Source organism: Cavia porcellus, unplaced genomic scaffold, assembly GCF_034190915.1.
Source record: "Cavia porcellus strain 051 isolate PalLab524CR breed Dunkin Hartley unplaced genomic scaffold, mCavPor4.1 scaffold_6, whole genome shotgun sequence".
Classification (NCBI taxonomy): Eukaryota; Metazoa; Chordata; class Mammalia; order Rodentia; family Caviidae; genus Cavia; species Cavia porcellus.
Window position 1 is genome coordinate 47,817,247 of NW_026947489.1, and position 15,856 is coordinate 47,833,102.

The following is a 15,856-nucleotide window of genomic DNA, read 5'->3' on the forward strand; positions in this document are numbered from 1 at the left end:
GGGATTACAGGAGTGCGCCACCATGTCTGGCTCAAGGGGTGGTATACTATTATGGATTAAAGACTGGTGGTCAGTTTAACACCAGCTGAATTAAATCAGCATGGTGCTGAGCATAGATGTTCCATCTGAGGAAAGTTGCCAGTATAAATAGAGATGTGAAGAGCTGGGGGGTGTGGGTTTCTCTTAAGTGTTGCTATTTGAGCCACTGGTTCTCCTGGAGGAGCTCGTCATGACTAGCTTCCCCAGTGTGAGTTCGACGACCATTGTCATCAGAGGGGCTCGGGACCTTGTTGGTGAGAGTGGCTGTGGTTCACTTGGAGAGCTCTGGTCCTTGCATTGAGCATCACTTCCTGGCTCCAGAGGGAAAGATGTGTGCTGTTTAATCTCCAGGAGAAGCTTGTCATGCTGGCTTTCTGGAATGTACTCAACTGTTCTTGCGGTTGGAAGAGCTCAGGGCCTCTGTGTTGCTGAGTATGGTACCACATCATAAGTATGGCTGTGGTACTTTTCAGGGTTGTCCTGGTTCTTAGTTTGAGCGTGACTTTTCAGCTGCAGTGTAGGACCCTCAACCTACCAGCACAGCTCCCTCACCCCCGGCACAGACTTCCTAGCTTCCACCGCTGACTTTTGGGGCCTTCTCAGTGCAGATCCGTAAAAGAGACTGGTGTGAGTTCTTCTCAAGGGTTCTAGACCTCCAGTTGCACTCATGCGTGGGAGGCATTGTCATGGGCTCTAGATTTTTTTTTTCTTTTTTTTTTTTTATTGGTACCAGGGATCAAACTCATGACCTCCCGCTTACAAAGCAGGCACTTAAGCTAAATCCCCAGCCTCCTAGGTTTTCAGCTAGACTTTTTTTTTTTTTTTTTTTTGTCTTTTTCTTTTTTATCCATACCAGGGATCGAACTCACGATCACACACTTGCAAGGCAGGTGCTTATGCCGCTGAACTAAATCCCCAGCCCCTTAGATTTTTATCTAGACTTATGCAGGACATTGCTGTGGAATCCAGGCCCTTGGCTGAATATTCTGGGTCTTCAGTGTTATGGACAGATTTCCTGTACTTTCTTGTGTTTAATTCTGGGTGACCATCATAATATAGTATTATAAATTCTGTGTCCAGATTCTAATTTTTTTCCTCACAACCCCTGAATACAACAGGCACCAAGAATTGAACTCAGGATCTCATGCTTGCCAGGCAGGCACTGGTGCCACTGAGCTATAGCACCAGCCCCAACCTTTTTATCTTTCAAGTTGATTATCTCCACTACTTTGTCACAGTGACAGGAAGCTAACCCACACATCCACATGCCAAACTCAAGCTGTTTCGGTTCTCTTGCAGGTTCCTACAGGAACAAGCTCAGTACTGGGCTGAGATGGGCCAAGGTGATGTGAAGAGTATGAATCTGCCTTGCTACTGCTGTGAAATACCTCTCACAGATACAGTAATGTGTGAATCTAAAAAAAAAAAAAAAAAAAAAGTTTATAAACAACAAAAAAAAGTGACTTTCTTGAGTAAAAGACTTGTTGCCATCTAAAACTTTTATACAGGGCCGGGTGTGGTAGCTGCCACAAGTCCAAGGCCAGCTTAAACTACATAGCAAGACCCTGTCTCAAAAAGAAAAAAAAAAATTAAAACTTTTATACAATTTTTTTTGTGCACTTCTGACTTTATTATGAGGTGCTCTATAGGCTTAGCCAAGCCTTTTGGAACTGAAATAAATAAACTACAAAACAGCATGTTTATCATCAGGAACATGAAGGCAAGAAGTGGAGGGAAATATTCCTGTGGGTTGCTATGACAACAGAAGCCATCCCAGCACTGTCCCCTTTCCATCTGATAGGCCTGGGCTTGACACAGCATTTAGAAATATGCAGTGTCCACTCTAATGAGCAAAAATGTTATCCCAAATTTGACAGATTTTTGGCTCAACTAAAACCCTTTTCTTACTCATACAGTATTTACCACAATGCCCTGCAGGTTCCTCCTATCGTGGGCAGACACAGTAGCAATGACGACTGAATACTGTAAGTCGTGTTTGTGGAGCAGAGCCATGGACCTAGGCGAAGACCCACTCAGGGATGTCACGGGGCCACTCCTGGGCCTGGTGACATGTCCTGTTCTCATGCTCTGCTCGGCCTCACAAGGGGAGTGGGCCTTAAGGAAGCTTCGGCCATGAAGCTGAGTGGGCTGGGATGGGCGCATGTTTGGGCCTGTGTGGAGGACACAGGCGGCAGCTGCAACTTAGGCTGTAGGTTTATTCCTCACAGAGTCTCCCAGGTCAGAAACTTGCGGCCAGACACTATTCGCTAGGCACTTGCTTGTTAAGGCCTGGCCAAAGAAGCCTTGACCTCCTATGGATACTTGGCCATGAGCTGAATACCCTGAGATGGGCCCAGATTCCTCCTGGCTCAAGGAGAACTTTTGAGCTGAGAGGGACTTGGTGTCCCCAGCAGTATCTGCCTCTCTGGGGAAGGGCCAAGATGACCACTCCACCTGATGCTGAGCCCAGACGGTCCTGGCTGTCTGCTCTCCAAGCCTTCCCTTCTGTGAGGGAAAATCCACCTGACATGTTTTTAAGTTTTCTTTTCTTTTTTTTTTTTCCTCTTTGAGATAACATGGATTTGGGGAAAAAAAAAAACTATTAAAGAGAAAAAAATTATCACAGTAAAAAACACTAACTTCCCTCAAAATTCTTTCTTTGAACCCACTTATCCCATCACTCCTGCCACTTTCTGTAGCAGTCCTGTGAGTCCTCTTCTGAGCACTGCTGTGGCTGCCTTCATGTAATGAACTGCTTCAAAACGTTTCCCTTTCTTTTTTTTTTTTTGTCTTTTTCCTTTTTATCGGTACCGGGGATTGAACTCATGACTGCCTGCTTGCAAGGCAGGCGCTTATGCCACTGAGCTAAATCCCCAGCCCCAAAACGTTTCCCTTTCACGGTCATACGGACTTTGGGGAAGAGCCGGCAGTCCCAGACTGCTGGATCCAGGGGACAAGGTGGAGGATCCCGCAGCACAGTTTTGAGGAGCTGTCTTTTCCTTGGGTGGCGTTTAGGAGCAGCAGCCACCAGATTTCTCACCACAGCTCATTAAAGACACTTAAAAAAGAGCAGCTCCAGAGTTGCTGCAGACAGTGGCAAGAAGAGTGCGATCGTGCACGCAAAGCGAGCAGAGTACTGAGGGGTGTTAATGAGCTGTCTTTGACTGTCATAAAATATTTAAACACGCGCTGTATATTTCCTTGTATATCTATGGGGAGAGGCGGGGCCTTGGAACCTGCCTGACACCTACACCCAGACCACTGCAGCCTGGTTCCCCCCTGTCCTCTGCAGAGCTGGGCGGTCTCTTCCTGGAGCAAACTGGCTAAACCTTTGTGTGGTCAGGGTCCTGACAGCAGCACCCATGTGACAGGGCTGGGGATAAAGATCAGACCTGGGGGTGTGCTCACCTCCCAGAGTGGTGAGGACAAATGGGCACGCATGGAAGCTGGAAAGGGTTTCAAAATGCAATGAAAGCACTTTGCACACATGTACACACTCATAATCACCACTGCACCATGGCCATGCTCTGGCCCCAAAGAGAGCACTGAAGTGATTCCTGCTCCGGCTACCTACTCCTCCTCCCCAGAAAAACCCATCTCTCCAGTGCTGTCACACCTGTCACACGCCATGGTGACAACTGCCTGGACCCACAACAGTCACTTCGTCCTCTCCTGGCCATGCACTTTTAGAAGAGACTGAGTCTCCAGGGCAGAGCCAGCTCATGAAGGTGGGTGAGGAGACACCCTCCAAGTCCTCCAGTCCGTCCCTTGGGGCGTCCTGTCATCTCCACAAACTGCCTAGACAGGGCCGGAGGGACTGGGCAACCACTGAGGTCCAGCAACTCCAATTTCCTGTGTCCCTTGCAACAGCAGCTCTGCAGCAGGGGCCAGTGCAGCCTCAGCTTGGCCACCACCTGTCCCTTCCCAGACCCTGGGCTCCCCAACCCCTCCTCTACCTTCCCACATGGCCCTGCAGAGAGGGACATTTGTCTGTGACAGACCCAGCCCAGGGACACAAGGGCCTGCAGGAGAATTAGGGCAGTCACTGCAGCGCTGGTGTGACCGATCGGTCACTGAAGGGTTACAACTCACCCCCCATTATGAGCTCCCCAGTGCTCAGGAGCTGGAGGACTGCCCAGCAGCCGGCTGTCCAGAGCCGAGAAACCACAGGAGCACAGCACTGGTGACATTTAAAAGCAAATGGTGACCTCTATGACAGGGTGGGGGCAGCAGGAACAGGCCAGAGAGAAGCATCACAAAGGTGACCAGATGGCTGCAGTGAAAGGCAGGCCAGGTGCGCCACTTCCTCCCTGCCCCAGCGCGGTTCTTGTGGATACATTTTGCCTTCATCTTTCTTCTCCCCGTTTAAACGCTTTTCCTCTTTTGTTTCCCAGCTCAGTGTCCTATTTTCTCTCCGAATCACAGCTCTTCAGTGTGTTTGTCTCTGGCAGCATCTTCTCCCCAGATGAGCTCACAAGTGGCCCCCATTGGTCCCACGCCCTTGGTCCCTGAGTGAAGCCAGCTCTGGGTCAGAACTCTGAGATGGTGTGGTACAGGTGAGTCTTCCTTGACGAGCAGATCAGAATTCACTCGCTGGGTGCACTACTGCAGGTCCTTCAGGATATTCTTGATTTGTGAAGTGGCCTTTGTGAGCATAGACTGTGACCCCTAGGACCTTCCTGGGCTACGAACAGTGTGTAACCATGTGTGATCTGGCTGGTTGCTTTTTTTATTTTGGTTTTCTGAGACAGGGTTTCACTATTATGGTCCAGGCTGCCCTTGGCTTCAAACTCAGATCAAGTGTCCTGGCTCAGCCTACCAAGTGCTGGGGTTATAGATATCCCCCACCTCCAATGCTCTGTTTTGTAGTCCTCCCTCTGTAGTTCAGGCTGGCCTTGAACTCACTAGATAGCCCAGGCTGGCCTTGAACTCACAACAATCCTGTTGCCTCAGCCTGCTGGGTGCTGGGATTACAGGGTGCACCACACATCTGTTGCTAACAACCCTCAGTCCTCGGTTTACTGTGAACCCCTTACCCTCTCTTCCCCTTGCAGGATGGGGGACTCTGGTAGGGCCCTATGTCTTTCACACGCCTTCCTTGGTTTACCCAATGGCTGCCCCTCAGGAGCCTCCATCCGCAGGGCCTGTCTCTGGTTCTCCCCTCATAGGAAAGGCCACTGTCTCCTGACTGCAGCCCCCATGCCACCTGCCCTCCACACGACGTGTGGTACCTGAGCTTGTCGGCGATGAAGATGACCCTCCGCTCCAAGAGCAGTGAGGCAAATACGCACACCAGGTGGCGGACGCTGAGCGAGGAGAAGAGCGACTCGAAGTCCACATGCTCCAGCCGGGAGTCCAGGGGGCGGCAGAGCTCGATGACCTGTAAGGCAGCAGGACCACCATGGAGGCACCGCCCACAGCCAGGCCTCTCCCAGGGGCTCCTGGACTCTGCGTCATCAGTGAGGCAAGAGCAGAGACAAGAGGGGCTGGGGGAGAAGGGTGATGGAGACTGGGAAGGGGCACGGCGGGCAGGGAAGCAGCTCAAGTGGCTGAGTCCTAAGCAGTGTTCTCAATAGCAGGGCTCCCCGAGGACAGCACCCTGTGACTGCTGAAGACAGCACTTGCCACGATTCCCAGGGCTCTTGTGTCTCAAGAGGGACCATTAATCAATGGCTGGAAAGGAGCCACAGGGCCTAGAACACAGCCAGCAGGCCCCAGCAGCACACCCAGCATCCTCCTTCGGGCATCACTGCCTTTCTTATTTCTGTTTTGTAGCGCTGGGGATAGAGCCCAGGCCCTGGCACAGGCCAAGCAGGTGCCCTGCCTGAGCCCTCTGCCGGCCCCAAGCAAGCAGGCATTCATTCATTCATTCATTCATTCATCATAGACAATATCCCTAAGTAGCCCGGGTTGGCCTTGAACTCATAGGCCTCTGTCTGCTGAGTGCTGGCCTGACAGGTGGGCACCACCATGCCTGGGTCCTAGCAAGCATTTCCTCAGGGCATCCTGTGCTGGAAGCTGAGCTGGTCCTGCTCCAGCCCCAGCCCTCCCGTGTCTCTAGCAGGGGTCTGCGTTACAGGGCAGCTGGAGACCCTGGCTGGATGGGCTTGGTCCCTAGCACCCCAGGGCCAGAAGAATGGAACAGGCAGGATAAAAACAAATTTCATCACATCAGCCGAGCCAAGGAAGGGACAAACTTCCAGTCTGAGATGAACAAAAGTAGCATCCAAGCCTGCCTTCCCCTCAAAGAATCTGTTTTACACCGTCAAACCGTGCAGGTGCAAACCAAAACATAAGCAGGCTGAAATCAGATTTATCAGTGACTAGCTTGTTTAAAATTTGTGTGTGTGTGTGTGCACTACTAGTGACCGAACCTGGGACCTCCACACTGAGAGACACCCTCAGCTCTTTTTCTGTTTTCTAAGCCAGATCTTGCTAAATCACTAAGTTGTCCAGGCTGGGCTCAAATTTGTGATCCCTCTGCCTCAGCCTCCTGAGTGCTGTTGGCACCTGCTGAGAGCAGCCCCTCTGCCCACTGTGACCCAGCTGTGTGCACCACTGGGCCCTGGAGTGGAAACGAATGGACGCTTACCTCTGTGCCTGACCCTGGCAGGAAGTTCTTGACCACAATAGTCTTCCCCAGGGCGGGGAAAGGGGCTTCCATGACGCTCCTCATGAGCGGCTGCACAAGGGCCGGGGAGATGCCACGTCTCTTCTCCACCTCATCCAAGATCTGCAAGGGTCAGGAGGGTGGCTCAGCCCAGGACAACAACTGGGTCAATTGGGAACCTCCAATCCTCATTTTTTGAGGAATCTCCACACTGATTTCCACAGTGGCTGCACAAGTCTACACTCCCACCAACAGTGGATCAGAGTTCCATTTTCCCCACAGCCCCTCCAGCATTTGTTATCACTTGATTTCTTCATGCTAGCTATTCTTTCTGGGGTGAGGTGGAATCCCAGTGTGTTTTAATTTGCATCTCTTGAATGACCAGTGATGTAGAACATTTTTTCACATATTTGTTTGCTGTTGGTTTGTATTTCTTCATCTGAGAAGTCTGTATTCATCTCAGATGGTGGGCCAGACTTTTACACCTAACTCTGGAGATCCATTCCACACAGCACAGCACTTGTCTCCAGAACACAGGGCTGACTGCGCTGATTCAATGTGACGATTCCTACGTCTCATTTCCCAGGAAACAGACCCAAATTACATTAATATTTTAATAAAATATTTATTTATTTATCTATTTGGCATCGGGGTCGAACTCATGACTGTGCAACTGCCAGGCAGGTGCTTATACCACTAAGCTAAACTTCTTATTTAAATACCCATGTGTACATCAGCCACAGGGGCCTTTTTTTCCAGCAGAAACTAATATAGCATAAGACAGTGCCAAAGGGAGGAAACGAAGCCCCTTGGAATATTCTGGGGGATCCATACCTCCCTCCCTCAGCTCCACTTCCTGGCCCTCTCCTTCCTCTTCCCCCTGGGACCAGCCCTCACCAGCTCCTACTTCCTCCTGGAAGGAGGGCAGGGGGCAGGAAAGGGGAAGAGGCCGATAGTCAGAGAACAAGACTGCAGAGTAGCAGGAGACGGGGTGTGCCCGGGACCTCTAGGGTCCCGCCCTCCCCCCACCCCTTTGGCACTAGGGATTGAACCAGGGCCTTTGCACTACAGTGCATCCCCCTCCTTTTCTTTTCTTTCCTTTTCTTTTTTCTTTCTTTCTTTCTTTTATTTTGAGACAGAGTCTTGCCATTGCTAAATAACTAGCAAGCTTCCTGCCTCAGCCTCCCCAGAGTGTGGGATGACAGGTGTGCGCCACATCTGGCTCCCCCTGCTTTCTCTGAAGTCCAGATTCTCACCTTGGAGAAGAGGCTGAAGCAGCCCAGGCGGCTCACAATGCAGTACACCTCAGGCAGGCGCTTCCCTTTGCCTCCGGGCTGGAGAAAAACAAGGCCCTTCATGAGCAGAGACCCAAAAGCTCTTGGGGACTGTCATGTGCCATTCCTACCCCACATGCCATTCCCACACCCTGTAACTTTTCTTTCTTTTTTTTTTTTCTTTTTTTTGAGACAGGGTCTCCCTAAGCAGTTCAGGCTGACCTCCACTTAATGTAGCTCAGACTGGCCTCGAGCTCACAGCAATTCTCCCACCTCAGCTTCCCGGATGCTGGGATTACAGGCATGCACCACCAAAGTGGACACTGATGCTTTTTGGAAACTGACTTATTTTTTGGTACTGGAAATTGAATTCAGGACCTCATGCTTGCCAGTTGCTTTGTCACTGAGCTATATCCCTGGCTCTGGAAACTGACTTTTAGGTTAATTTTCTTTTCCTTTTTTTTTTTTTTTTTTTTGGTACTGGGGATTGAACTCACAACCCTCGCTTGCAGGCAGGCGCTTACGCAGCTGAGCTAAGCGCTTTAGGCTAATTTTCAAACCAAAAAGGAAATCAAATTCAACACCTTTAAGCCTAAAGTAATTTGAATGACACAATTTATCAACTTGCTTAACCTTTTAACCATTAGCCATGTTTTTTACCTGCTATTTAATTCAACAGATGTTTACTGAATGCCTACTCTGTGCCACCCATTACTTGACTCTTAAATTTTTCAGCCTATTTCTAAGGCTCAAATAAACTCTGAGTGGAAAGAGACTTCCACTCCTTAATATTTTTGAAAAAATGGACCTTACAAAAAATAAAACAGGCTTAGGCTGAGATTTAGCTCAGTGGTACAAGCGCCTGCCTGGCAAGTGTAAGGTGGTGAGTTCAATCTCTGGTACAAAAAAAAAAAAAAAAAAAAAACAAAAAAAAACCAAAAAACAGGCTCTAAACTGCTGTAGTGTAATCTCTTCTTCAGAATCGTTTCCTGACTGTGGCAGGCTACTTCCAAAGGTGACACTGGAGTGGCTGCAGCCATTCTGAGTGTCCTCGTTAAGGGATCTAGGTCAGGGAACATACTGTATTAGAAACTGGCTTAAGGAGAGAAAGGTGTTTAATTTGGTGAGTAAATATCTTTGCCCTGATGAAAAGAGAACTACTTCTACTTACCAATAAAATGCAGGTGAGGCCTCAACCTTTCTGTGTTTGTGGTTACTTATTTTGTTTTGGGTTTTTTTGGGTTTTTGAGACAGTCTCACTGCGCAGTTCAGGCTGGCCTTGAGCTCACTTTGTAGCCCAGGCTGGTCTTGACCTTACAACGATTCTCCTGTCTCAGCCTCCCGTGTGCTGGGATTACAAGTGTGCACCACCACATTATTTATTTGTGGGATTGGTGAACCCAGGGCTTTCACCCTGATCGATATCCACATTCCCAGGCCTGGTAATTTTCTCTCTCTCTTTTTTTTTTTTCCCTTCATTTTTGTTCCAGAGACAGGGTCTTGATATGTCACTGTGCAGCCCAGACTGGGCTTGATTAAACCTGCAATCCTCCTGCCCCAGCCTCCCAGGGTGCTGGGGTCACAGGTGTGCCTGTGTTACCACACCTGACTCTTTTTCTGCATTTTTATCACCCCGCCCGGCCTGCGCCCTGTTAACCTGCCAAGCCTCCTGCTCCTCCTCACTGGGTGAAATGGAGCCTCAGAGGACCCAAAGCCAGACTGTGGCCGCCCAGCAGCCATACTGACCAGCAGCCTCCGGCAGTACCCGAAGCGTCTGCTTCCGTCTTCTCCGGTGAGGACAAATGAGAACGTCTCACTGTGGGTGGGAGGACAAAGGCATTACAAGGTGAGCTGTCCAAAAGGTGCCTCAGCGTGGTGGCAGTGAGGGACGGGGACTGGTCCACTGCCCAGCCCACTGCCAATTGTGCGTGACAGCTTCCAGGGAAGTGGCACAGAGGACAGCGCTCAGGTGCCAGCACCCTAAGAGGAAATGAGGTTCCCACCCCCTGACGCCATTGCCTGGGCCACCTACTCCATGAAGCACAGCACAGCTTTACTGCCATGGCCTCTGCACGGTCACAGTGCCTCTGACACCCAGGCTGGGACAGCAGGGCTCCAGCATCTGATGTTGAGCAAAAGCACAGATGGAGACTGAGTTCAGCATGGCCCGGCTGCGAGGCACTGCCTCCCTGTCTCCGGCCAGGCCAAGCATCACCTTGGTGAAGTCTGGGGGGACACAGATGCCCTTACTGCATGGGAGCCTGGGACACCTTTGTGTTCATCCAGCAAAACGACTCCCCTCTCAAAGGGTTTCTGTTTTTTTCTGTGACACTGGGGATTGAATCCAGGTTCTTCACCCCAAGCTACATCTCTAGCCTTTATGTTGTTGCTATTTTATTTTATCAGTACTGGGGATCGAACTCACGACTGCGTGCTTGCAAGGCAGGCACTTACACCACTGAGCTAAATCCCTAGCCCTGCTGTTTTATTTTGAGAGAGGTCTCTAAATCCTAGGCTGTTGCCCAGGCTGGGCTTGAACTTGTGACTATCCTGCCTCGGCCTCCGAAGTGCTGGGATTACATGCCTGGCTGGCTCAGATAAGTTTTATAAACGCAGCAGGGGGAATGTCTAGGCCAGGGTCCGTCAGGATTGCTGCAGCAGGGCTGACATCCAGGTGGGCTTTGTACTTTTGCTTTAGTCACTGGGGATGAGCAGGGAGGCCAGCATGTACCTGGTAAACTGCTGGACAGGGGTCCAGTCCTTGGCATCAGGGAAACAGAACTGCGGAATGGCCTTCAGCTGGTCCTCAGCCTCCCGGGTGAACTTGAAAGTCCTTTCCAGCTGCAGAGAGCGGGCAAAGGAGGCTTGTTAGTGAGTCCCTCATAGGACAGTGGTCAGGGCCTTGCCTCCCACCTTGTGACTGTCCCTTACCCTCCCTTCAAGGGCTGGTGGCTCAATCTGAGGGACGCTTGTTCCCACAGTAGTTTGAGCTACAGTCTTAGCGGAAAGTCAAGAAGAAAACATAGTCTTTTTTTGTTTTTAGACAGGGTGTCCCTGTGGTAGCCTTGGCTGGCTTTGAACTCATGACCATTCTCCTGTGTCAGCCTCCCTAGTGCTGGAGTTACAGGTGTGCACCACTATGCCCAGCTCCAATGTTTTAGAAAAATGTTCTTTAGGCAGTTGTAACATAACCATTCCCATCAGAAAGCGAAAGCCGTCAGGGTGGTCTTTTCCACACAGAGCACCCCAATCAGCTCCTCTGCTCCCTGGGGCCAGGAAAGAATGTGGTAGCTCTCAGAGGACATACAAGCAGAACTGCACTACACCAGCCAGGTGATGTGGCATGAGCCTGAAAATTCCAGCATTCTGGAAGGCTGAGGCAGGAGGATGACAAGTCTGAGCACAGCCTGGGCAATTTAGCAGCTTTGTGAGACCCTGTCTCAAAATTAAAAAAAAAAAAAAAAAAAAAAAAAAAAAAGATTACACAGTATTGTGAAACTCAGCCATCTTCAGAGTCATTAAGTGTGGAACTAGAAGGGAACTCGACACCACACAGCTACTAGAGATCCTGAAATATGCCCTGAGATGGGTGGTGTTTGTCCTGATTAACATGACCAGGGACAAAGTGGGAGAAAAGCCATTGTCCTCCTGGCCTTCTTTCTCAAATTTTCACCCTCTCTGATGATGTCGCAGTAGGTGCCAGCCCACCACTGACTGCAAGACAACTTTCATGAGAAGGACCAGGAAATATTAGTCTGACTTAGAGATCACATTTAAACTCACAAGACTGCTTATTTTGTGCAGACACAGAAATTTGTTTTTATTTCACCTCTTTTTCTTGTGGAATCTGTTTTGTTCCATCCTTTGGTGTACTAGGGATAGATTAGGGCCCTGTTCATGCTAGGCTTGTGTAGTTCTGTTTCGCGTATATCTCCAACTAGAAAGCAGAGAACAGACTGATTTGACTGACTTCAACCTCAAACGCCTCCAATCTAATCCCCAGGCAGACCAAATTCAACTCAAGCCACAAAAGGCCATGAATATTGCAGCTGGGGCGGCTCAGTCAGGGAAAAGCAATCAGCCACTCCTTAGGAGGTCCTTGAGTTTTTCCTCCAGACACATAGTCACTATTTTTTCTGTATGATGTTCTCTCCTAGGTGTGGTACAGAAGAGCCCGTGGGTCCAGCGTGGTCTCTGAACTGACAATTCACTAGCTTAGAGGGGTTTTTTTTTTTTTTTTGTCTTTTTCATTTTTATCGGTACCGGGGATCGAACTCACGACCGCCTGCTTGCAAGGCAGGCGCTTATGCCGCTGAGCTAAACCCCCAGCCCCGCTTAGAGGGTTTTTAACGTGCTCCCCCACCCCCTTCATTACTACAGATTGAACTTAGGGCAGGAACCTCTGCACTGAGCTATACTCTCAGCCCTTTTTTATTTTTCATTTTGAACAGTGTCTCCCTAAGTTTTTAAATTGCCAGGGCTGGGCTCAAAGTCACAATCCTCCTGCCTCAGCCTACCAGACAGCTGAGATTACAGGTGTTTATCACTACGCCCAGCAGAAGCACTAACTTTAGAGTTCTCTTGGAGTGTCTTGAAGAAAAGCAAATACTAGATGCACCTAATTGTATAAAGAGGTCCTTAATCACCAGAGTGAAGGCCTAAATCGTAAAGAACATAAAGGAAGGAACAAAGACATCTTCCCATGGGGAGACAAGTTAAGAAATGCAAAGTCGACCTTGGAGAAAATCAAGTTCAAGCAGTTTTCCACATGGCCATGTCTCCATGAACTCTCATGAAAATAAATGTGTGATATTGAAAAATTCTGTTTTGAGATTAGGTCTCACTACTTAGCCCAGGCTGGCCTTGAAATCCCAATCCTCCTGCTTCAGCCTCCAAGTAGCTGGGCGGATAGGTGTGCACCACTAGGCCCAGTTAGATTCATACGTATGACAGACCACACTGAGGGCCATTTCCAACTCCTAGACCCCAGGTCTCCCTCCCACCCCCATCTCCAAGTCCACAGCCCAGCCAGACAACAGCAACAGTGCTGCCAAGCCCGGCTGGTCCTGGCCGGCTGGTACCTTCAGCGGGAATTGCTGGGTGAGCTCCGGCACGTAGGCAGCCCCAGCCTGCTTCCTGTGCAGAGACACAACCACGAAGAATTCGAAGAGCTGCCTCTCCTGGCACTCCAGAAGCTCACGGGCTGGATAGCGAGGGGCCTGCCTCAGGCGGGACTGCACGTTGACCAGGCGCTGGCTGTGGGCTGGGGACAGAGGGAGGTGGAAGGGACCTCAAGCTGGACCCTGCTTCCTGTCAGGAGGACCACAGAGCCCAGCAGCTCCATCGAGGGCCCCAGGGTGTGCCCACACTGAGCTAATCCCTCAGGCTCCTTGCCAGTCTTCAGGGGGAACCTGTCCTGGGGTAGCCCAGCAGGCCAGCAGGCTGGGGACTCGCCTCACCTGTCCTTGGGGTGGGGACACTCAGGCCTCCCCTGGCTCTTTTCTGTTCCCTTTCTGAGGTCAGGATGTGACAAAATCCAGCATACAGGGTTTTGGAAATGGGGGGGGGGGCACTGAGTCACATCCGTGACCTGGGTGCCTCTACATCACTTCATCTTGGGGTGACCCAGGTGCCTATCACCCTGCCCAGCAGGGCCAGGCTTGCTCTCTCTGGTTCCTCCCCAAGGTCTGAGAAGTCTCAGAAAACCCATGAAAACCTGAACCAGGGTTCCCAACTGTTAGGAACCAAATTTCAACAACTTCATCTGACAGGTGAAGACCCAGAGGCCCTGAGGTCTTCAGAGAGCTCTAGGTGTGGTTGTCGCATGCCTGTGCTCTCAGCACTCTGGAGGCTGAAACCGAAGGGTCGCCCCAAGTTTGATACCCCAGGGGCTGGGGATTTAGCTCAGTGGCATAAGCGCCTGCCTTGCAAGCAGGCAGTCATGAGTTCGATCCCCGGTACCGGTAAAAACGAAAAAGACAAAAAAAAAAAAAAAAAAAAAAAACAGTTTGATACCCCAAGGTCCTGCACAAGGCTGGGCTCCAATGTCCTCTCAGACACCCATGCCTCCCAGAAAGCCTGGCAGGACACATGCGCCCCTTCCTTGTGCTGGGGACCAAAGGTCATGATGATGGTGGCAGTGCTGTCCTTACCTTTTAGCTTTTCCTCGGTGTCGCTGTCGGACTCACTGTTCTCATCTGTCACTAGATGAAATACAAGGAGAGACATTGCAAAGGTGAGTTCTTTTTTTTTTTTTTTTTGTCTTTTTCCTTTTTATCGGTACCGGGGATTGAACTCATGACTGCCTGCTTGCAAGGCAGGCCCTTATACCGCTGAACTAAATCCCCAGCCCCGAGAAGGTGAGTTCTAATGCAGGAAAAGGGATCTAAAATTTCTAGTGGGAGGAGGCATTGTGCCATCTGTTCAGAGTAACAAACTCCAGCTTCATCTAGTGCAATGGCTTCCCAAACCCTGACTCTAGTTAAGGTGGCTCCTGGATCAGGGCTAGGGAAGTGACCGCCCAGTTAGGCCAAGGCTTAGGCACCCCCAGCAGGTGCCACCCAGGCTCTGGTCCTGGCTTCTGACTATCCAGGCGACAGCCCTGGCCAGTTGGTACCTTCAGAGGTCTGTAGCGCCATTTCGGGGCCCTGCATGGTTACCCACCCAGTGCCAGCCGGAAGTGGCTTCTAGGAAGTCTCCAGGGCCCTACCTTTTCCTGAGCCGCTCTCTGTGGACTGCGACAGCCTCTTCACTCGCTTCTTCCCTCTCCGGGCCTCATAGATGGCATTGATGCGCAAAACCAGCTACCAGACACAGGGAGGACAAGCCAGGGTGAATGACCCCCCAGGGTGCCAGCCAGTATCCCTGGGGTGAGAGGGGATGTGCTCAGCACTGTCTCTCTCTTTATCATTCATCCCTTCCTGCCACACACGAGGGATCTGTGGGATGCTGTCCCCTGCCCCACAAAGGCCAATGTAGCAGCTGAGACACACACTCCTGGTGCGGTGGCCGCTCTCCCTCCCTCTGACACTGTGATGTCACTGTGGCTTGGGAAGAAGTTTTTGCTTCCAAAACAAAGCAAGCAAAAGATGTGACAGGAAAACATAGTTCCCAGGCTGGGCCCTACAATGGGAACCACTCCAAGAATGTGTGAGTGGCTCTGACAAAATGGTTCCTCCCTGGCCACATGGAGGATGAGGGCCCTGGAGTTCACCTACCCTGTGTGTAAGGACAGCCCACATCATCAAGTCTCATGGACTTTCTATGTGTTCCACATGTATGATGCCAAAGTGCACAGGTGGCACACATCTGTCATCCCAGCACTCCAGAGGATGAGGCAGGAGGATCACTGTGAGTTCAAGGTTACACAGCAAGACCTTTTCTCAAAAAACCAACAACAAAAAAGTGCATGGGGATCCTCTATTATATGACACATGCCATCTAGGTTTCACAGAAGCCACACTGCCCAGACAGCCACTACCCGTACCCTGTCAGGGCTGTGTGTCCTTCCACATTGTTCCCCAGCTGCTGCTATGACACTGGTGGATGACATGGATGCAGCCCTACAGCAAAGGCAAGTGCTAGACCAGTGACAGTGTGGCATCTCTAGGAGCCTTGCTGGCCCTCCTGAGAAGCTGGAACATGTGGCTGCTGTATCTTGTTCTCCTGGGGCCCTGGGTTCAACGAAGCCCACCTTCCCGAGATTTGTGGTTCAGGAACCCCAGACGGGAGCACCACTGTGGAAGGCGTTGTGTGGAACACAGAATCATTCCTGTGATTTCATGGACACAGAGCAGTACAGCTATGTGTCAAATACAGCATAGCTTATTTTTAGAGATGGGATCTTGCTGTATTGCCCAGCCTGGTCTTCAATTCCCCCTCCCAAGCAATATTCTTGCCTCAGTCTCCCAAGTAGCTGGGACCACAGGGATAT

The 15,856-nt window shown here is 50.6% G+C and overlaps 1 protein-coding gene across 4 annotated transcripts in view; it reads right to left on the reverse strand.

Moving 5' to 3' along the window:
• The window catches only part of Dennd2a (DENN domain containing 2A), an 84,763-nt gene that overhangs the window by 16,866 nt on the left and 52,041 nt on the right, over window positions 1-15,856 (reverse strand). For all 4 annotated transcript variants that reach the window (XM_003475339.5, XM_063250593.1, XM_013158847.3 and 1 more), the window contains 8 exons: window positions 14,633-14,726; window positions 14,076-14,126; window positions 13,005-13,186; window positions 10,655-10,764; window positions 9,670-9,739; window positions 7,906-7,983; window positions 6,632-6,772; window positions 5,271-5,419 (listed from right to left, as the gene is read on the reverse strand). In XM_003475339.5, the coding sequence (XP_003475387.2) occupies window positions 5,271-5,419; window positions 6,632-6,772; window positions 7,906-7,983; window positions 9,670-9,739; window positions 10,655-10,764; window positions 13,005-13,186; window positions 14,076-14,126; window positions 14,633-14,726 (875 nt within the window). The remainder of the gene's footprint in view (window positions 1-5,270; window positions 5,420-6,631; window positions 6,773-7,905; window positions 7,984-9,669; window positions 9,740-10,654; window positions 10,765-13,004; window positions 13,187-14,075; window positions 14,127-14,632; window positions 14,727-15,856) is intronic.